Genomic DNA, 23,136 nt, shown 5'->3' with positions numbered 1-23,136 from the left:
TCTTGTATATTTTGTTGATTTTTTCTTTCTTATATTGGCAACTGGAATCCCACAATTGCTAGGCTAGTAACTAGCATCCCTGGACTGGCAACTGGAATTCTAAAGCTAACAACTGGCCTTCTTAGGCTCGTCCCTCGCATCTCTAGGCTTGTCACTACTATTTCTGGGCTAACGGCTACCATTCCCAGGCTAACAAATAGCATTGTCAGGATTACAACTATGCTCATGTGCACCTACATGTGGTATTTGCACATCTAGCCCATTCTAATTTGCACATTCTGTAGATATTTTTCTATATTATATCTTCTATATTTCTGTCTTATTTTATTCTACCTTCACTTTATACCCTTCCCTAATATTCTGTGTTGTCTTATTGTTTACCCCTTTATTGAATATCCATGCTGCTGAAACAATTTAATTTCCTTCTGGTCATTTATAAAGTCTATGTCTAACATTTCCATGCTCTCTGATTGTTCTGTTCATTTTTGCTACAAACTTAAGGGCTTCTTCAGAGCTTACACTCAGCCCTAAATCTGCAGGTTCAGTGTCTTTGATGTGAGTAGAAATCTCCTGACTGCTCCTCAGTGCTGCCAAAAGTCTGGTTATGTAATTGCAAGCTCATTGCCCCTTTCTGTGCCTCTCAATGAACCTGACTCAGGTGTTTGATAAATGAAGAGGTGACGAGGAGGGAGAAGAAATGTTCTCTGTCTCACTCATATATCAAACGCTTGATTAAAGTCACAGTTTCATGCTGCAGGAATGCGGTCATGTGATCATTCTCTGAGCATCACATTACAGTATGTCTATCTCCATTATTTACACAGCACAAACTACACAACTCACACCTGAACATCCATGGTCATCTATGGTTTCCAATGTGGTGTGTACTTCATTGTTTCATTGTTTCCACTGTGTTGTAGAGATGTTGTGTGTTGGGACGACAAATACCTAATCCCCTTATGCCAACAAGAATAGGAAGAATTTAATTATATACAACACCGTTCTCTTACAGGACTTCATGTGCAATAACATCATCCTAACACAGTTTTGTATTTATTTTTTTGCTCAATAATATTTTTCACTACAACAACAGAAACATGGGTACATTATCCTTCATGTCACACGTGTACATGTCCATATATATCTACAGTACCGTTCAGAAGTTTGAGGTCTTCCAGGCAATGTGCTGACATAACTGCACAAGGGTTTTCTAATCATCAATGAGCCTTTCAACACCATTAGCTAACACAATGTAGCATTAGAACACAGGAGTGATGGTTGCTGGAAATGTTCCTCTGTACCCCTATGGAGATATTCCAGTAAAAATTTCCAGCTAGCATAGTCATCTACCACATTAACAATGTAGTGTGTGTGTGTGTGTGTGTGTGTGTGTGTGTGTGTGTGTGTGTGTGTGTGTGTGTGTGTGCGTGTGTGTATGCAACGTCATAATTTTGCATATCATATGTAAACTCATCATGCCTTGTACATTGTCTTAAAACTTTATAAAACCTTAATAATAACTTTTTAGCCTTATTGTGATCAGTATTTCTTATTTTCTGCTTCTTTCTGCCTCATCTGTATCCAGCTACTGTAATATGTAAATTTCCTCCGTGAGGGATCAATAAAATTTATCTTATCTTATCTTATCTTATCTTATCATCTTACTATATTTGTATATTTACTATTGTGTCTATCTGTCCAGTGAGTGCTAGTATCTAATTGTAGAACAATGCTTTTCTTTTAATGTTTTTGTGCACAAAAATTATTTAAAAAAATACGCAGATGAGTGTTTTTGCTTTTTAGTCTACTGTCCATCCATCCATTGTCTATACACTGTTTAATTTTCAGTAGGGTCAAGAGGGGGCTGGAGTCTATCCCAGCTGACTTAGGGTGAAAGTGGGGTTTAGTTGCAGCAAGATGTACCGAATAGAATGACAGATGGGGGTTTGTATCCACACAGATGTTAAAAGGGTCTTTGAATTAAAATGTAATGGCACCTTGAACCCAGCAGAGGTCGACTGAAGAATAAGAAATAAGTTAAGGGTAACTCCCTTAAAGCTGTCAGCAAAACACAGTCTATGGTCAGGGAACATGTGGCTGCCACCAGTGGTCAGAGCACTAATCAACAGGGCAGTTCTAATCATTATTTATTGCTGAAATATGTATTATTACTATTAGTAGTAGTAGTATATTATTGATATTATAAGATTATTTTGAGTATTATGATTATATTATTAATATCGTTGTATCTACTCTCTGAGGATAAAAGCGTCTGCTAAATGAAATTGCGGAATTATAGGATTACGTTAGCTGTTCGCCGTTGTTTTGTTTTTATGGTTGAGCAAGTTGTATTTTATTTTATTTTTTAATCTTTTAATTTTTCTGTAATCGAGACAATTCATAACTTTATTTTGTTTAATTTATTTAATAACAATAAAATTTTTAAAAATTTAAAAAGTTGCAAGTGTTTGATTTTAAACGGTCCGGTGCTCGGAGGGCCGTGTCGGACCTGGACGACCGTTCCGGGTTCCTCTCTCAGGTCACTCCCTCCTCCGTGCTGTCAGCAGCTACGAGCTTCAAACTTGGCAGTCATTTCCAATTGCTCCGTTTCCAACCGTCGTTCTCCAGCTCTTTGTTTTTTCTTTCTTTCTACTTTTAAACCAGTTTTTAGGAATGTGTTAACGTGTGTGTGTGTGTCGCGGCGTTAGTCCACCGGCAGGAATTATCGTGTTTTCTTCGCCTTTAGCCGAGGAGCAGCGGTGGGGGGGAAATGTCCAGCTGAGGACTGGAAATCCTGAAAACCGCAGGGCCCTGTTTTTGTAATGATTGATCAAAGCTTCGACAATGGCGCTGAAGGTAGGTCTGACAATTTCTCCTTGCTTCTTTTTTTTTAACCGCTAAACGTTCTGCGGTTCGCCCTGACAGTTGTTTTCTCACGGATAATGAGCGCTTGTTCAGGTTCAGACTCACAGTTTGTCGCTTTAAGTTTTTACAGTTAGCACTTCTCTCGGTACACATTTGGAGTTTAAAACGTTTTAAAAACTCGGCTTTAGTTCCGTGCAATGGCGGCTGGGGCACATTTATTCAGCGTGAAAGTTTTTGCTATACATGGAAAATGTGTCTCATTAAGAAAGTGTCTTGTGACATTTTACTACCTTTCCAGTGCGGGTCATTTATGCGTCAGTGGAATTCTGGGAAATGTAGTCTTTGGGTGTGTGGGCTGTACAGTGCATTGAGATAAATAAGGCTGGAGCAAAAAATATCACTATTAAATGTTTAATTTAATTTAATAAACCAACAGAAAGAAGATTTATTTTGAATTTAGCCACCTTTGTTTTAAATCAAACCACTTTAGCCCATTTATGAAAGTTCACAGGTGATAATTTTGTTGTAAACACAAGATTGGAAGGCACACACACAAATAAATACATTTACACACATAATTACACACAGAATATAGAAGAATAACTGATGGCAAGGAAATTATGTTATCTTGATATGCATTAAATACAACAAATAAAATCCTGAGACAACTTTAAGAATAATAATTCAAGAATATTTATTGTCATTGCATTTTACAACAAAACTTTCTTGGCACTTTAAAAAACACAACACAATATAACAGACAACAACAAACACCTTTAAAAAAAAGTGTAACAGTGGAATGAGGTGCAGTATTTACTTTAAAATGTCTGATGCCATTAAAAATGCTTAGGTTGAGATGGTTATTGCACATATAATAATAATAATAACACCAATAATAATAATACTTTGTTTATATAGCACCCTCAAGAACGGCATTCAGAATGTGCTTTAACAGTCAAAACATGCAAACAAAGACAATCAAGCCAAGGGAGCAGTCAAATAAAACAAATAGTAAAAATGATAATGAGTTAAAAGAATACTTAGCTAGATTAGCACGCAAATCAAACGAAGGAACTGGACAGTTTAAAGATTAAAGAATAAGACTGAAGGTTAAAAGTTACAAAAAAATAGAGAATTAAAGAATTAAAGCTGACATAACTAGGTAGCTAAGATGAAAATACAACCTATAAAATGAACAGGTCATAAATACAGAATAGAATACTAAAGCTAACAGTGAACTTCACATAAAAGCAAGTCTATAAAAATGGGTTTTAAGAAGTGATTTAAAAGAAGTTACTGAGTCTGCAACTAGGATGAAGGTTATAAATTTGTAAACTGTGACCCGACATCCAGTTTGCCAGTCCCCATAGTAGCATGGAGTGTATCGGTAAGGTGGAAGTGGTACGGGGTCGGTACACGGTGTTGTGGCTGTTTGTACACCACACACCACACAGCCCACCTCGTAGGGCAACCACTGTTTCTGTCGACTGTAGCTGTCAGCAAAGTCTGAGGCAACAAGAGGCTCAGGATGCTTCAGTTATCATCTACAAGGAGGGCAAGGAATTAACAAGGAATGCAAAATGTACTTCTTCCTCATACGTTTTCATTTTGTGCTTTAATGGAGACGTGCATCTGATGTGTTTCACTGAAACTATCAGACATTCTGTTTGACTATTGCTGGTAATTATCACTGTTGTTTTATTGCACAGTTGCTCTGAATTAGTTAAAGTTGCTCTATATTAGTTACGGTTGCTGTAAAATGAGTTAAAGTTGTTTGAAATGAGTTAAAATTGACCTACAGTGTTATTCAAGTTTGGGGTCACTCAGGCAATTTCATGCTTTCCATGTAAACTCACACTTTTATCCATGTGCTAACATAATTACACAAAGGTTTCCTAATCCTCAATGAGCCTTTCAACACCGTTAGCTAACACAATGTAGCATTAGAACACAGGAGTGATGGTTGCTGGAAATGTTCCTCTGTACCCCTATGGAGATATTCCATTAGAAATCAGCTGTTTCCAGCTAGAATAGTCATTTACCACATTAACAATGTCTAGACAGTAGTTCTTATTTATGTAATGTTATCTTCATTGAAAAAAGTGCTTTAGAGGACATTTCTAAGTGACCCCAAACTGTTCAGCAGTGAAGTGACAATAACTAAAAGACCTATAACATTAGACATTTAAATTTTTAAATTTATCAGCATTAAATGACCTCCATGCAAATCATATAACAATGCCTACTAGCAAGGAAGAAATGATCAGTAGAAATAATAACTGAGCCAGCAGAAGCATTCATGGCACTTTCTGTTCTGTCGTTCCTGCTAATAAACATCATCCAGCTTCCTCATTTCCGAGGAGATGATGCACTTACACTAAAATAGATCTCTGTTCAGGGCAATCGAAAATAGCCTCGCATTCCATCTCACTGGTTAATGACCAAGTAAGTTGGTCGCACACACACTGTGGCTTTGATACCGTTTTGATAACACACAAAATGCTGGAATAGTTTTCACTCGGCTGCCTGTCGCTACTCCGAGGCCCTGAGGGAAGGACACATTAGTGGATGTGGGTCAGTGTGAGAAGATGTGTGGGCTCCTGAGTGTTAAACTGAACCAGGTAGTGTGATGGTCCCGGCCTTGTTTTGGTTTATGCTTGAATTTAGGCAAGAGTCAGCGCAACAGGGCCGAGAAGAACTGGTTCGTCCTGTTGATTTCTCTTTACAGGAATTAGGCTGCGACAGGTTTTATTATGTGTTCTAGTACATCTCATGTGGTTATGTGCACAGAACAAACAAATTGTCCTCCAATCACCCATTGTTTTTTTGTTTTTGTTCTTCAATTTTTAGGCACAGGTTTTATATGACTTCATTGCTGAGGCTGGAAACAATGAGTTGACGGTGAAAGAAGGCGAGACAATCACCATCACCAATCAGGTAAATAATATTAGCATTCCTTATTTTTAAATTCAGCACACACTGCATGTATTATACCAGACACTCTGCTGCAAAGGAAGTGTGTAGACATCATTTGTTCAACACGTTTGTGTTGAGCTTTTTGTTGCTGTTGTTTTATATTAAAATAAGCTTTGGGTTGCAGTGTGTGATCAGTTGGAATTAATGTGTCATGTTTCCACTGTTAAAGAGGTCAGGAAACTGGAAGGTTTACTTTGTCTGAGGTTTTGCAGCTACTAGTTTGTTTTTTTCAGTATGATCATAAAGTCAGTTGTGATAATTCTGCTTCAAAGGGCAGAGCCTGTAAGAGCATTCTCTATTGCAGCTTTAAATGTTCATAAAGCTCCTCCTCTAGCGTTTTTGTTGAAAACGGTCAGTCCTATTAAAGCTGAAGTCGCACAACTTCATGCTGTCTGTAATCGATGTATGTCACTAATATGTACTGAGGAAAGGGAAGGACGTGAGGCGATGAAACACAGAGCAAACATGATGTCATTACTGAGAGCTGCAAACATTTCAAAGGTCACTAATTGTGTGCTGACCTACATAGTTTCCTAATCGAAGTCTGTCTTAAGCCCGCCAGGAAAACAGTTTTCTTTTTGTCGCTAAATAAACTGACTGCAGTAATTTGTTCTGGGAGTGTTCAGTGTTTCTACAGATTATTGGGTTAAACTGGTTATTGCTTTTTGCCCCCCTCAAACCCAAAACCAATGTATTAAGAGAAACACAATTATAGAAACACAGCTCCATTTTTCTGGGGAAACCTGATTTGTCCAGGGACCCTGCACATGTGTAGGTCCATCACCGTATACAGCATTAGTAAGCAGAAAGACTCCCTCATCAAATCCTTGTGTGCCTGAAAGTGAAATATATTCGTCTCCTGGGTTTGTACTCAGCAACACAGCAGGTTGATGTCTCATTATAGAGTCTGCCCTCCAGCTGGCGGCTAGCATCCAAAAATAAAGGGTGCATAGATAAATAATGAAATTTAATCACCAGCTGTGTGTAAATGTGGGTTTTAGAGGAATCAACACTTCCTCAGGTTTTCTTTTAGGTCATTTTTCCCGCTGACTCGGTGCTTTAAGTGCATGGGATGCAGACGTTTGGTGACCTGGTCAGTCTAGGGGCCGTTTCTGCATATGTGGATTAACCTTTCAGCCGGATTAAACTGTTCACGATTTGACACGATCCCAGGTTTCACTGTTCTTTGAAACAGTTGTTAGGCGGTTTATCCTCCAGGTCAAACCTACTCTGAAGTAGGTTCATTCGGTAGAAACATGATTGCTCTGTGATTAGCATGTACAGATGCTAAGACACCTGACGGCTGCCACATTGAACAACTAAAATGACACATTTAATACTTTTCATTGCATTCTGCTTTCGGAATCTGTTTCTGTTACTGGAATGTCATTCTTATTCTTGTATTGTTCATTTTGATGTTTCTGTCAACTTTAAAGCTGGAGATATGTTACCTTAGAGCTCTTGCAATATAGCGTTTAGTGGTGGGATGTGATTTTAAAAAATATGTAATTAATTAGAGGCTTTGTAGTTAATTAATTGCATTTTTGTCAGTATCAATATTTGACACAATAGTCAAAGTTTTTCAATTCAAATACATTTTGGTTGATGACCGATCGATAAATAGACAATACATGAACTTAAACAACAAAAATAGTGATTTAGTTTCTGTTTATCTGCATTTTTCATTCACAGATTACTGTAAACGCAAAGTCCAGTTATAGCGATTATATTCAACATTTTAAGACTTTTTATAAACTCAAGCACTTTTAATGTCTTGAAAAATGGTCTATTATGGGATGGCTACACCGTTTGCCGGTAACAGGACTGTCATAGCTAGCGTTAGCTCTGGTGCTAACAGAAACATGTTTTACATTGAGGTGATCAGGAAACTCTTTGTTGCACAATTTTGACACAACCACATTTTTATCCAAGCTCACATCGGGACGATTTTTAAAAGAAAACTTTCCGCCCCACAAGCTCAATGCAGTCTCGTCATAGCAGACTTTAGGGTCATTACTGCCACTTACTGGGCTGGAGTGTGCATCAGTGTTATGCTAGGCATTATGGAACTGAGAAATGCAATTAAAGATGCAATTAAATGTGTTATGTTTTTCAATGTGTTACTTTTTCTGTAATTAACTAATCAAAATTAATGTGTTGAAGTCCCAGCCCTAATAGTTTGGTTTCTTGTTTTTGTTATGTAACTTTGTTAGCTCTGCTGTAGTAGAAAAGTGCACAAAGTTTGCCGCTTCTTGGCACTGCTCTGTTCTTGTTTTTTGCTGGTTTTGCAGAGTTATCTCATCCGCTAGCAGAATTTCCTCTCCTGCAGCTTAGTAGAGTGTGCAGTCATCTTGAATGTTTGAATCCAAGTATTTTAAAATTCAAACAAACCAGGCTAGCGTAACCAGGATTAACAGATTGGTTTTGGTTGGTTTGAGCAGCAAACCAGCCCTGGTTTGTTTGGTCTTATGTTGCTGGCTCTCGGTCTGTTTCAGAATATCGGAGGCGGCTGGATTGAAGCACAGAACTCCAGAGGGGAGGTTGGACTAGTGCCCGAAGACTACATCGAGGTAACTTAGACAGTGTCCATGGTGATGCAAAAAAGTGTGCGGTGGTGATTTAGCAAACTTTTCACAACCCACAGACTGATAGAAGTGAACGTACCACCACAACATTAGGAAACTGAACCATCTGCTATTGTGTTTTGAGATCAAAAAGTACAGAATGTGCTATCCAGGTCAGCACGCAAAAAGAATTCAGTCTCACATAGTCTGAGTCAGTCAGTTATTTCCCACCATAGAGGAAGATGTGTCTGCATACTGCGGTGCTTTCTCTTGCCTGAAACTAAAATCACAACAGGATGTGCCTCCTTCAGGGTTTTGCTGATTAGGGTATTTGTGTGTGTTTGTCCAGAAGCTCTTGACTTCATCATGAGAGCATGAGTCACTCGAAAGAAATTCACAAAGAGATAGAAAAAGAGTTTGATTAAACCTCAAGTCTGTGATGTTAACTGTTTAGCCTCACCCCAACAATGCAGCGTCTGTACAGGAGAGAGATTAGTATCATCTCTCTGCTGAAATTCACAAACAAGCTCACGTGGATGTGTACGTCTGTCTGACCTTAAGTTACCTCCACAGCTGCCCCTCAGCCTGTTCAATCCTGCGTCCAAATCATAAAAACCCACAGATGACAACTGCACTTGCAGCTTATGTAATGTCTAATGAAAAACACCAGGCCTGTTTCTTAAGCAACTCCTTTCCATGTCAGTGCACCCTGCTGGTAAAAAACAAGATCTGCAAAAACAAACGGATATTGAACCGCAAAAATAGAATCATATGTGGTGCTTTTGTTTGATAAGTGGTTAAGCATGTGCATGAAAATCACCATCTTGTGCTGATGAATTTTGGACAAACTGTGAAAAATTAAAACCCTGTTTGCAAAGCCAGGGAATGCTAAGGAGACAGTCACATTACCACAGAAGAATGCACCTTTAAAAGTCATTAGATCATTGTGGAATATCTGGATTTGTTCACTGTTTTCTGTCTCTCTCTTTCGTTTGTAGCTCAACAAGCAATTTCCTGCGTTTCAAGGAGCAGGAACCACAGCACCGACTCCAAGCGTAGGAAATGTTGCAGCTGCGGATCTGTCCTTCTTTGATGCATACGCACCTGCATCAACACCTGCACAAAACCAGGTAATGCAAACGACCAGTGAAAGTCCAGGTACGCCTTCGACTTCTCTAAATTCACAAGAGCTAAAACCATGCTGGGGAAGTAGGTGTAAATATGTACGGTATGGCCGTGCACAGCGTTTCCATTCTCCCTCTCACTGGTGTGTGCGATAAAGTGATGTTAAAGCAAAAGCAGAAGTGAGCCGATGACAGAGTTTTACTGACGTTGGCGGAGCCAGTGTGAGCCCCAGAGATGCAGAAGTGAGAGCAGCTGCAGCGCGAGATATTCTCCGTAGTCATGTCATTTATAAACTGACGCAGGTTTTAGCTCTAGTAAGTCAGAGCTGGGAGGAAATAAGTTGAGTGAAATCTTCTGCCAGGAAGTTCCACAAATATGAGCGAGCTGCTGATCTGTAGAAAATAAGTGTGGGCGCAGTAAGCGTTTGAGTCGAGGCAGGAAATGTGTCAGCCATCGTCCCTCGTGCGCTCTCGCTCTAACACAACACCTCCTCAGCAGCGCTTTAACCCGTTCCCTGCTCTGTGTGTACCTCCACTGCTGGCACTTTGTGATGATGTCACCTTCTTGTCCCCCCTCAAGGTGGATGCTGGGGGCTTGAGTCCCCAGCCGGACACCCCCGACACCCCAGTTTCCCCCTACCTTACGTCCCCTGATGAGGTAATCGCCACTTGGGTGGGTGGTGGGGGCGTGGCCAGTGGCATGAACCAAAGCCCTCCCACCCTCTCACCCATTCTCAGCCCAAAACCATCCTCCTCTCTGATTGGTCTGCTGTTTGTCAAATCCCCCCCGTCGTACCCCCACTGCCTGCAGAGAGCATGATCTCATCTTCTCCATTCACCTTGCACTACATCGCAGACACTCCGATGCTCACACAATCAACTCCCACACCCTTTATTTGAATTATACGAATCAGCACCCCAAGGAGAACATTTAAAGATCAGTAAATAATACCGATATCTCACAGATAATTCACTAATCGCACAGACAGATCACTTGCATTTATTAGAAAATGATCAGAATGTCACAAATGGAAATGGGTCAATATATAATTGAGGGACTTTTGAAGTAAATGGGACATATCTTGCATACATTTTTATTAAAAATAAAAATAAGTAATGTTTTTATGTTCCTTATGATCATGTCTTTATAAATTCAATAATTATTTATTATGGAAACAATCCCTTATTAATAAAAAATGACTGGATATCACTAAAATGTCAACTAAATAAGTGTCCAAATTTAATGAAAAACACATTTTAATTAGCTAAACAATAAAAACATGAGCTTATTCAAACATTGTTTTGATTGTGTTCTTGTGATAATCATGACAGATGTTTCTTTTTTGGCAATATTTTAAGTTTTATATGGAAAATAACAAACTGTATCTATGTCCGAGAAATCACTTTCAACTCAGTTAGCCGTTACAAAAACACCTCTGAAGGAAGTGTGTTGATTCCAGATCACATGACCTGCTCCACATGATGTCATTTCCTCCTGAAGAAAAGACTCCAAGACTTTCTGAGATATTTAGTATAAAGTATTGTGTGAGTGAAATGCGGATTTATTGCATGTCAACAGGTTTACTACAATATCTTTATAAATAACTTTCGATTTCAGTTTTACTCAATTGTCTTCATAATATTTTAGAAGAATCTTTCTGTAAAAATGCCATGTGGTGTTTGGTTATAGGCGGCCATGTTGATTTTAGGCCTGAAAACAGCAAAAATGTCACCTATGATACCTGTCAATTATGTTACAAAAAGTCCCGCAATTATATATTGACCCAAATAATCATTATTTTAATGCTAAATGTCACATCATGTACAGTAAAGTTGTTCCTCACTACATTTATGTGTTTATTTGTTAATGTTCTTGCAGCAGTTTGCTTTGAAACTACTGTTGTATTTATGACTGTTTGTTAAAAGCTATATTTGGTGACTGCACTAATTCTGGGTTTGGTTAGCATTCTGCTAATTCTAACCCACCAAAGACGAGCACACACTGTTGCATGCCTTTGTTCTCATGGCTCACTGCGATGCGTGTGCCTGCCTTGCAAGCATGTAAGTCGCACTTTGAGCTTTCAGGTGCTGTAAAAAATCGAGTGTACAAACCAGACGGTCGTGTTTGCGTGTTAGCATGTGCTCTTTTTCGGATATGCAGTACTTCTTTTTGTATTTCCCATCGCCTCATCTGTGAAGCAGAGTTTCCAAACTACTCTATCAAGCTGATTTATCTCTCAACAGATCCCCTCTAGCGACCAGGTCTGCATCACGTGTTTGGAAAAGCATGTTGTTTTAAGGCTACCGTCAGCTTCTCGTTAAACAGAGTTCCAAACAAGGCTGGACTCGGCTCTGTCTCCTCTCTGTCCTCTCCCTCTCCGTTTCTGTTCCTTTTCCTTCCTCACGATTCGTCTTTCTGTCTCTTCCAGGCCAGTAACGGCAATGATCCCTGGTCGGTGTGGAACGCAGACCCCTCTGGGGGCTCCAGCAACAACTGGGCGTCTAATCCGGAGGGCACCCAGACGGGGAAGAGCGCTGCTGATCCCTGGGGCTCCGTGTCACAGGGCCACCCTCAGGCTTACCAAGGCCCAGGTAGGAACAGCTTCATAGTTTGCTGCCAAGGTTGGCCAAATGTTATCTGTCAATACTGTTAAATTATTGCCTATAATGTTGTGGCAGTTGTGGTTTTATTTATTTCACTAATTACCACTGTTTAAAACCACAGGTTAATTGAAAATGTGAACTGCTTAGCCGCATATTCATTCTTTCAAGTGCTTCTGCTTCCTTTTTGAGTTGTTACATGCATTTGCTGTTAATGTGTTTAATGTTTAACAGGCCTTTTCACTTGTCAGACTTTGAAGAAACTCACATGGTGATTTGTAAAACAAATAAAAGAGAAATGTAGGAGCATGAATGTCTTGATGTCTTACTGTGGTTTCAGGACTGTGAAGGTCACATGCTGTTTTGGTTCTTGGAATCACAACAGTGTCTTGTGACGCCATTTAGGCCCCGTTTACACGACAACGTTTCACCCAAAAACACTAAAGCATTTCCTTTGCCTTGTCGGTTTCACATGACGACAAAGTGAAAAGAATCTACGTTTACACTGGAAGGACTGAAAACGCTGTAGTGTGCGGGCCAGGCTGGTAGTCGGTGATGTAACTTTGTAGAGAAGAACCCCACACGACCACCACCTGTTCCTCCACAGACCAGAAGAAGTACAGCTGCCAATGTAGACGTGGGCTGATTGACTGTGTCTGTGTTGATTACAGTAATGGTAAAACAAATGCAGTTTGCTGAAGGAGATTCAATAAACTGAGTAGAATCAGCAGCATGAGTCGTTACTGTTGTTGTTCAGTTCATGCATGACAACTAGATTGAAAGTGTAATGTACAAAGCGGAACCCAGAAACTACTTGGGGGTTCAGAGGATTAAGGGCTAGTTCAAGATTTATTTTTTGGCTAATTTTGGCACATTTGCATCCGTGTGATAAATGTGTGTCATCCTGGTGGGTACTGAAATCAAGCAAACTACCTAAATACACAACTTTCACAGCAATAAATTGCGTGGAATCCCATAGGAAGAATTGTCTTCACACCTGTCTGACCTTTTTGTGCACTTCCCACAGCCTCAAAATCCCAGAAGTGGAGGTTGAGGAGCATGACATCGGCGTTCTCACTGAAAACTCCGGCTACTTGTTAACATGGCAACAGGGTCTGTTGTTTTTGAGAAGCATTCCACTCTGGAGGCCGTATTTTAGGTCGTCTTAAACACGTTTCTCCGTAAACGGGAGGCAGCAATGCAACAAAACCTTTGTGTTTCATCCAAAAGTGTTGTCGTGTAAACTGGCCCTTAGGTTAGTGTTTGTAGAGACTTGACTGTTTGGACTGTAACTCTGGGGATAAGATTGGTCGTATGGCTGCAGCGGATGGAATAGATGTGGAAACACCAGACTGACTGAGGTGTCGGCTCAATCCATCAGACAATCAGACTAAGCGGCCTTGAGCAACACATCTAGATTATGTGGTTTGTGACTCGGTCTGGTAGTCTGATGCTACAATTCCCTTCTCATTGGGATGCTTGTTTTGGCTCATCATGGCAGTGGTTGCTGCATCCTAAAGCAGTCATTGTTTTAGTAAACATCCTGTGTAAATGTTTAAGCTTTCTGACTACGGTCCAGCTCTTGGGATATGCTGTAAAAGGTCTGATGAAAATGCCACTATGACGAGGGTTTTTGTCATGAGAAGGACGATGAAATAAAAATTAGCAAGTGAAACATACACTTCCTGTCCTCCACCTTCATCCCGTAATAACTCATATACCTTAAGAATGTACAGTAATCCTTGTAATGTGGAGCTTCAGCTACTTTGGTCCAGTGCTTATCATTTCTAAATTCTCTGCTGCCCGGTGACTTTTCCTCCCAGATGTGCTTCTTCTTCTTATTCCCTCCAGCATCTGGAAAGGACGGCCCAGTCATGATTCAGTTTTGGCCAGACTGTGGAAAAATTAGCCTCACTCATGACTCAGAAGGACGAATTCCTTGACCTGTTTTTTAAATTCTCCATTTGCTTTTCGTGAAAAAGAGAACACAGGAAAATAAACGGCCAGGAGAAAAGTTAACAGACTTTTTCTTTCTTTCTCTCTTTGCCAAAGACATCTACCCGTACCTTATTGATTACACAGGTATCGCATTTATCGCACGTTGGAAGCTTCCTAATGTCTGTGTGTGGACTGGCAATAAGTACATGTGATGAGTGAAACTTTCCACCTTGGAGTTTTTAGAGTTGAACTTTATAAGGCATGCGTGTTTGTAGTTTGATATTAAAACTATATTAACTGCAAGAAGGTGCTTTGTGGAATTTAAGAAGAGTGTGGCCTCTTTTTTTTTGTCCAAGCATGCCTGCCCTGTATAGATAAAGAGAAGTAAGTAAAACACGAATGAAGTGTGTTTTGAGCTTTGTTTTGTTGGGGGGAAGCTTATTTTACCCTCTGTCTTTGGACAGTCTTAACAGTAAGGAATACATCTTTAAACATTTATGACATTGTGGCCTGAGAACATTGTTAGAGGTCCTCTCTGCTGCAGCAGGCACCTTTAGTTTTTTCTTTGATTATTTAGTTGTGGTTGGATTTAGCTACTTCCTCCCATATTTCAAACTGCGTAAACATGTTGGATTAGCGAAATTAAATGTCAAATTACAGGAAAATGTAGGTAAGTTTGGCTGCACAGTTAATCAGATATTAGTCTTTATCTTGATTAAATGAACATGATCCCCTGCTATTAAAATACATGTTCCGCTCATATAAAACTTCACACATAGAAAGCAGCTCTGGTAGATAAAATCGTCAAATTTCACTCTTATCATAAGTGCAATGTTTTTGCCTAAAGGAGATGCACAGAATTCATGCAAGGAACACATTTAAAATCTTCTTTCGCAGTGCTCTGTTTATTTAAACATATTTTAGTGCAATCAAAGTATTTTTGCAAATTTTATTTACTGTTTTCTGAAAATATTTAGGTTCCTGTGGCTTATTGATATTTTATACTCTAAATCAAATGTTCTTGTCTTATTTCTGATGCGAGTGTAATTTTGCATTTACCTTCATAAGACAGTAATGCAGCGGGCCACCTTTACCGTATTTATGTGTGAAAATATCTTCTTGCTTTTAAGGTCTGCCTCAAACAAACAGACTCTGAGTGCATTTTTTTCCATTAAGCCTGTACGCTGCATCGGTGTGCTTTCAAGCCTCCTTTTGAAGCGAAGGGAGAAAATTATGCTCCAAAATTCACATGTTTTTAGCAGCATCTGGGAGTGGAGAGGATTTCAGGGAACTGATGTGTCTGAGCTGTACATGCACTGGTTTAAAATGAGACATGAACACTTTTTACATGAAACATAATGTGTGGGAAAAGGAAGTGCAGCCAAGGATAAATTTAACCTTTCATGTGTGCAACATCTGTGTGGGATATTTATACCCTACTGATGATAAGTGAGAGTGGCGATGATTAAAATGTGTTCTTAATGTACGAAACAATTTACAAACTTGCATTGTTTTGATATACACCCCCTGTAAAAAGTTTTAAAAGACTTTCTCATTCAAATAAATTAGAACCCGTCTCAAAACTTTTGACAGGGGGTGTAGATGAGTGCTGCATGTCCTCCAGCTGATGTGAATGCACCCGTTTGCTCCAGAAGAGTAGTTTTTCTTATGTTTAGAACCACAGAACAAGGTTGATTTAAACCTAACTGTGTGAATCTGACCCCAGGGGCAGAGGACGATGAGTGGGATGATGAATGGGACGACATGAAGTCCACTGGTGGTTACGCCGAGTCAGAATCTGGAGACGGTGGAGCGTTACAGAGAGGAGGAACTCCCGCATCTTCAATGAAAATCTCCCTCAACAAGTAAGAGCTGATGTGCGATCGGACGTGAAGCTTTATGTCGGCTTTTGTGGAATGCTGCAGCAGCTGATGGTTAAATCTTCAACAAGCTCTGGGTACGTTACAGTTCATCGCTTAATCTGCAAAGGAAAAACGCAGAAATGTCACTGCTCCCGTAGAATTTCATACACAGCAGCAGACAGAATTTCTACCAGGTCGCACGCAATTTTTTGGATTAAACTGTGACTTTGTGGAAGAGTTAAAGAGACTAATCACCCTTTCTGTTTGAGCAGGTTTCCTGGCTTCTCCAAGTCTGGTCCGGAGCTCTACCTCCTTTGCAAACAGCTCGCCAAGGGCAAAGACAAGCTGGCAATTTATGTATGTTGTCACTAAATACGTATGTAAATTATTTGCTATTCATTAGGGGATGTTTTTAAATGGTAGTAGTGTATTAACAGAACCTACCTCATTTAGTTGTTGCTGTTTCTCATGTCTGAATTTTGTGGTTGTTGGCTGTATTTTATTCACTTAGTTTCATCTTTTTGCCGGCTTCATTTTACGCTTGTATGACCTGAAATGCAAAGTCGTGTCATTCTTTCTGTTTCGTGCTCAGAATGGAGAAGTTGGTCCGGTGTGGTCTTACCCAGAAGCCCAGCTGGACTGCGTGGTAGCTGATCCCAAGAAAGGCTCAAAGATGTACGGCCTCAAGAGCTACATCGAGTACCACATCACACCCAACGTAAGAATCCAGCAGCTTCTTCAAACTGTCACGTCACTGAGTAGAGTTTAGGCAGCAACCAGCATCAAATACCTGCAAGAAAATCGTTAAACAAACTTCATTCTGCTTAATGGGAGCTATAAGGCTTTTGGCTGAAGTCAGTTCTTGCTTCAAGGTTTCATGAACTCCGTGTTTTGGGTTTGCAGACCACAAACCGAACAGTCAATCACAGATACAAGCACTTTGATTGGCTGTATGAGAGGCTCCTGGACAAATTCGGCTCAGCCATCCCCATCCCCTCTTTACCGGACAAGCAGGTGACGGGTGAGTTACCGACGCTAACACCGCTAGCACATGCATGTTGGATAGTATGTTGATGAGCAACTTTCTTTTCTTCACCGTTTAAAGGCCGTTTTGAGGAAGAGTTCATTAAGATGCGTATGGAGCGGTTGCAGGGTTGGATGACTAGGATGTGCAGGCACCCTGTTGTTTCCTCCAGCGAAGTCTTTCAGCTTTTCCTCACCTACAAAGACGAGAAGGTAAACTGCAGCTCCTGTGTTTGGTTTCCCTTAACGTCTCAAATTATGCTTACTTTGAGATTACATTGACAAAAAGGTAGAAATGACCTACTTTTATTATTGAAATTAATATTTTAAAAAGTTGCTGCATATGGCCTAAAACTAAGGTTGTCTATTATTATTATTAACTTGTTTGGTCTGGGAGCTATTTGCTTGTTTTAATTCATTTATTGATCAACCCTCTGAACCGTAGCAGAGTCTTGGTGGGTTTTTAAGCTCCTGTCACATTTTTCCTCACTGTGAGCTCATTTTTCTCTCGGGGGAGGAGGAGGATCTGAATATTTGGATCTCAAAATAAACATTCAGATTCCACCGTAATGACCAGATATTCAGATATTCGGGTCCAGCCCTACACATGAGTGGTTCAAGAACTGTCAAAACACTGAAAATCATACAATTCTTCTCATTTGTACACTGTCTTGCTGGTTAAACGTTGTCATTTTGGTGATTTAAAAAAAAAAAAAAACACACAACATACCGGTACCTTTTGAACCGGGCAGCTCTGGGGTTCAGATGTTTAATTAAAAAGAGCGATGATTGATCTGTGCAGGACTGGAAGATGGGGAAGAGAAAAGCAGAGAAAGATGAGACAGTGGGAGTGATGATCTTCTCCACGATAGAGTCTGAAGGTCAGGACCTGGAGCTGTCAGAAGTGTGAGTTAAATCAAACTTTGCAAAGAGAAAACCATGACTAAGTTACTTGTGTGCAGCAGTTATGTGCTAATGCATGCCAGCGGTATTCTGAATATTCAGTACGTGTGCTACTCGTTTACAGGGATCTGAAATGTGAGCAGTTCAGCAGGTTTACCAAAGCCATGGACGACGGGGTGAAGGAAATCCTCACAGTGGGAAACGAGCACTGGAAGAGATGTACAGGCCGTATGTTCACACTGCACTGAAGCTAAATAAGTGTTTTACAGCACACAGGCCACACCTTCACGCTGCTCTAATTACTGTTTGCATTGAAAATCACGAGTATTTTCTCAACACTGGCTGTTTTCTTCCCATCATCCACAGCTTTGCCAAAAGAGTACCAGAGAATCGGCAAAGCCTTCCAGAACCTTTCCTCTGTCTTCAACAGCAGCGGATACCAAGGTACAGAACACAAATATGACATCATGTGCTGTTTTGGGCGGTTTATGTATTTTCCCTGGCCCTCATAGTATCCAGTTTTGTCTTTGTTTCCAAGCTGGATAGATTGCTGTAATCCCAGTGGTGAAAGCAGAAGCAGATGCAGCTGGCTATCCAGTCATTCATGATGTGGAAACGCGTTTCGAAACACAACAGTACACACATGCTATTGGGCAACATGGTGATGACACGTTTGAACTCCTTTTGTGTTGAAGGTGAGTCAACCCTGACGGATGCCATGACAGCAGCAGGGAAGACGTACGAAGAGATCGCTCAGATGGTTGCAGAGCAGGTAGGTCCTCTGACCGCTGTCACTACCAGTAGTCAGAAAGTTACACAACCATTTCTACCCTTCCTATTGTCACCCCTCCCATAACAACTCCCACCTGAAGTCCAGTGGTCTTTTAACACTCTCTATCTCTAAAGTTCACACTGAATTCCTTTCACACTGAATATTTTGTTAGGTAAACTGTGCATCTCTCTGTTCATGTGCTCCTTCTCTACACTGGAAGAGCAGAATGGATCCCCCTTCAAATGACCAGGTTCTTCCATGGTTTTCTAGAAACAAGGGGTGGTCCATCTTGCCCTACTCCCCCTATTGCTAGAAACTCACACACACATCATATTGCAGTTGTTCGATAAACAGCAGTTGTTTCCTTCATGAACAAAACAGTAGGCCAGAACTATAAGATGTAGCTTGAAGGTCTTGCAGCTTATTTTAGGTGTTTCTGCCGGCTGCGTCTTTTTTCATTCATGGTCACACTTCACGGCGTCTCTCGATATCTCTGAACATTTCCTGTTTACTTCCTGGTTGTGCTGTTTTATTGACCTCCAGAACCCAACGTCCTGCTCACCAAGTCTGTGTCTGTGGAGGAAGAGCCCTAGGTCTGATTTATTTCTAGTATTTCCTCAGCCTTGTTCTGACCTATGATTTATTTCTGGCTTTCTTTGCCGTTTTGTTGAGCCTGGTCCTCATGCTGTGTATTGAAGTCACTTCTTGGCTTTTTTGGTGTCCCAGCAGCTTCCAGAGGGAGGATTCATCTGGTAAGCCTGAGCTGCTCCAGATAGTTTTTATCAGTTCTCCTGTAGAAATGTTAGCTTAGCGATACAGTTTAGTGTTGGAGAAAGACGATGTCTGGACATGGATTCATTAAAGCAGTAAAGTTTATCTGCTAACGGCGTTCTCTTAGATCAGGGCTGTCAAACTCATCTTAGTTCAGGTCCCACAATCAGCCCAGTTTGGTCTCCAGTGACCAGTATAAATAACCACAACTCCACATTTTTCCTTTGTTTTAGTGCAAAAAAAGTTAATTTGAAAATGTTCACATTTAAGGAATTCTCTTTTTACAAAACGTTATGAAGAACCGGAAATTTCTAAAGAAAAATAAATGCAATTTTAACAAAATGTCTCAGTTCATCATTTACACATTAAAACCGCATGTTTGACACCCCTGTCTTATATGGTCAATGAAAAGGAAAGAATGTAGGAAGTCAGTTTTATTTGCCATGTAAACAGATGATTTAGTTAAATATTCTGTCAGTGTTTTTACTCCTTTACCAGCTCCCTGTTCAGTGTCTCTACCTCCTGGATGTTCATCTGAATCCATGCTCGTGTCGTATGTAGTGCTGTTGTGTTAAACTTAAACTCCTGTGACCTGAAGTTTCCCTGTTTCCCTGTTTTCTCTCTTATCAGGATCTTGCATTAGTTCCTGCTCTGAGGTTAATTTTGTCACTTTTGTTCCAGTTTTAGCTCCCTTACCTCACCTTTTTCCTTTTCACATTTATCGTTTTCATGTCTGTTTGTTTTGTTTTCAGCCCAAGAAAGACCTTCACTTCCTCATGGAGACCAACAATGAATACAAGGGCCTTCTTGGATGCTTCCCGGACACCATCGGAGTCCATAAGGTACAACAGCTCCTATGGTATTAGGAAATAGGGAAGCTGCTATCAGCATGGAGGTTTAGTAGAAAACAGATTTAGAAGCTAGCATATTGTAATTCAGCTGGTCTAGGAGGAAACTAGACCTCTGCACTTCCTTTTAGCTCAACGGATCACAGAGCTTTTCCCCTAAATGAGGTGAGAGAGAATAAAAAGCAGCAAAATGAACTGAGGACCTGAACTCAGGAAAGGATGGAGCAACTTTTACTCATATAGAGACACTTTAGCTAATATAGAGCAACTTTAAGTCGATTAGAGCAACTTGTGCAGTTATGTTAGCACACGAATAAAAGTTTGAGTTTTCGTGGAAAACATGAAATTGTCTAAGGGACCCCAAATTTTTGGTAGTGTACATAAAAAGTTATACCTGCACTTACCAAGTATTGCTGCATATTTTAGTTAATGTTTTGATTCATGAGTCGCTGTAGCCCACCCAATGGGCAAAATAAGTGAATATTTACAAGCTGTGGACACCCGGCTGACTGCTGTGTTGTTGTTTGCTCGTTTCTAATTCTCACAGGCAGCCATCGACAAGGTGAAGGAGGCTGACAAACTGGTGGCCGCCGGTAAAATTACCACTCAGGACAAAGTCACCATGGCCAAACGCGTCAGCACCATGTCTTACTCATTACAAGGTACCGACCGCGCTGTCTCACTCTTGATTGAAGCGTTGCAGTTCATCGCAGCGCTCTGTCTGATCTCTGTGGTTTTCCTTCACTTGCGGCGCAGCTGAGATGAACCACTTCCATAGCAACCGTATCTATGACTACAACCGGGTCATGCAGCAGTACCTGGAGGAGCAAGTCAAGTTTTACGAGACGGTACAGGCACTTTTATTGAGCGTTCATCCCAGTAAATTTAAGTCTGTCCTTTTCATTGCCTTATTACCTGGCAGTCAGCTGCACAGCGCTTAGATACTGAAGATACTAAACCCTCACATGACCACTCTGCCTTCGTTCTCATGCTCGCTTTTCTCTCTTCTTCTGCAACCCCCAGATCGCTGCGAAGCTGAGACAAGCACACAGTCAGTTCACTACGATGTGAAGAACAACCGCCGGGAGTCTCGCACTACAAGACAAGAAAAGTTAAACCTTCTTTGCTTACGTTTGCATTATTTTCCCTCCCTTTAATTTAAATTTCACTTCTGTTTCACTGTTACCTCATGTCCTCTTTTACTGCCAACTGTCCCGGCTCGTCGGTGTTACCTTTGTCCGCTGCTCTCAGGAGTTTATGAAGTTCGTGAGCATGAAAAAGCTTTGACACTAGTGGGTTTTAGGGGCAGCAGTGATAACAGAACGCACCGCAGCATTTCCACACACACTTCCCTCTGTCCAAGGTTCACAGCTCGTAACGCAGGAACTAAAAGTCACAGCTGTCATGAATTCTTTCATTGCATGAGTCAAACTCCAACGTTTTCCTGCTTCGGGTGCAACTGTTTAAAAGCAATAGTCTGCAGTTTTTCAGCCGTTCTTCCAGGAAAGGATTTACTAATGTGGCCAAACTATTATCTGCACAGATTAAATGACACCAAAAGCCAAAGCCATCCTCAGCCAGGAAGTTCATTTTAAATGTAGCTGCAAAAGCATATTCAAGCTTTACTTGTTTCTCAGCAAACATCGGGTTTATTTGGATTCGTTTTCCAGCACTGTTAGAAGCAGGCGCATTCCTTTATGAAGTCTTGGCAAAAGGTAGATTTGTGTCCTCTGTGTGTCCACTGCTGGCAGTGCCTGAACCCCCCCTTTCATCCTGCACTTCCTCAAAAGCTAGCAGGAAGCTCCACCTTTTTCCTGTCCTGCCCCTCCAGGAAAAATAGAACTAGTTAGTGTAGCGCCCCCAGTGTACAGCCTATGACACTGCAGTTTACATTTCAGGAGAAAAGATGTGGAAGACTGAGGTTGGGTTGCACATTTAGGAATCTACATCCCGCTGCAGACGGTGCCAAAATAGTTTCCTCTCCCAGTACTCCTGCAAAATGTTTGTCCTCGTTTGACCAGATTATGGTTTTGATATGAAGGTAGCGGCAACATTCACTCGAGGATTTGTACTATAAAGAGCTGGAGGAAGAACCTTGAGCGATGTCTTGTATGATGTTTTTCTTTTTTGCTTTTCACCTCCCAGTTTTCAATCAGTCTCTAATCTTGTTCACTTTTTTTCATATCACTTTTCCCTTAAAAAATATCCATTAAAATAAATATATATATATATGTTCTATTGAACCTATCAGGTGCTTCTTTCCACTGAGATACTATTTTATGTATAGAAGTATTTGCAATGTGGTGAGCAGAAATTCTGTTTGATTTATTAAACAATGATTTGTACTCATTGGGATTTCATTTGTTTCCGTTTGTGTGTTTGAAAGAATCCTCCTCTTGGTTTCTATATGCTTCTGTGTACAACACGCCGCGCACGCTGATTCCCTCACACAAAAGCTAGCATTCACCAAAGCAAAATGTGGCGTAGACATGGATAGGAATGAGAATGAGTCGGCAGCTTGAGTGAAGAGTGCGTTTTGTGCAGCCTTCCAGAGGAGGAAGTGAAAGAGCTCTTTTAGCCGCTATCGCTGCCATCAGGTGCAGCTGGATGTGGAGGCCACAGAGCAGCGAGATGAGAGGATATCATCAAACAGGAGCACTGAGTGTTCTCCTGTTTGTTACTTTGAAGTGCATGTGCTTTAGAGAGGTTACTGCTTCACTTTCACGAGTTCTGCTGCAATAAAAATCATCTCGGTCTATAAAAATCTTATAAAACATTTATTTTCCAGTTTTATAAGAGTTTAAACTGAGTGGATTACAACCCTGCTAGCAGGCCAGCAGAAGTTACCTCTGCCCACCACATGCCTGACACCTGCCAACATGCTAAAGG

The 23,136-nt window shown here is 40.6% G+C and overlaps 1 protein-coding gene across 3 annotated transcripts; it reads left to right on the top strand.

Moving 5' to 3' along the window:
- The first annotated feature begins 2,529 nt into the window (after positions 1-2,529).
- On the top strand, positions 2,530-22,596 carry snx9b (sorting nexin 9b). 3 transcript variants are annotated; one of them, XM_022195003.2, is made up of 19 exons: positions 2,530-2,856; positions 5,716-5,802; positions 8,337-8,411; positions 9,404-9,535; positions 10,110-10,187; positions 11,959-12,121; positions 15,795-15,933; positions 16,203-16,287; positions 16,523-16,648; positions 16,834-16,951; positions 17,036-17,166; positions 17,756-17,859; positions 17,981-18,084; positions 18,223-18,300; positions 18,552-18,628; positions 20,152-20,241; positions 20,795-20,909; positions 21,004-21,095; positions 21,271-22,596. In XM_022195003.2, the coding sequence occupies exons 1-19, from the start codon at positions 2,845-2,847 to the stop codon at positions 21,316-21,318; spliced, it is 1,854 nt and encodes a 617-aa protein (XP_022050695.1). In that variant the 5' UTR covers positions 2,530-2,844; the 3' UTR covers positions 21,319-22,596. The 3 variants fall into 3 exon arrangements, with proteins under 3 accessions (XP_022050695.1, XP_022050694.1, XP_022050693.1); XM_022195002.2 differs by lacking the exon at positions 10,110-10,187 and having other exon boundaries at positions 2,532-2,856; XM_022195001.2 differs by lacking the exons at positions 2,530-2,856; positions 10,110-10,187 and adding an exon at positions 5,367-5,486.
- Positions 22,597-23,136: the final 540 nt, after the last annotated feature.

This window comes from Acanthochromis polyacanthus, chromosome 16, assembly GCF_021347895.1.
Source record: "Acanthochromis polyacanthus isolate Apoly-LR-REF ecotype Palm Island chromosome 16, KAUST_Apoly_ChrSc, whole genome shotgun sequence".
Classification (NCBI taxonomy): domain Eukaryota; kingdom Metazoa; phylum Chordata; class Actinopteri; family Pomacentridae; genus Acanthochromis; species Acanthochromis polyacanthus.
Note: the sequence above shows the minus strand (reverse complement) of the source record. Positions and strands in the feature narration are given on the sequence as shown.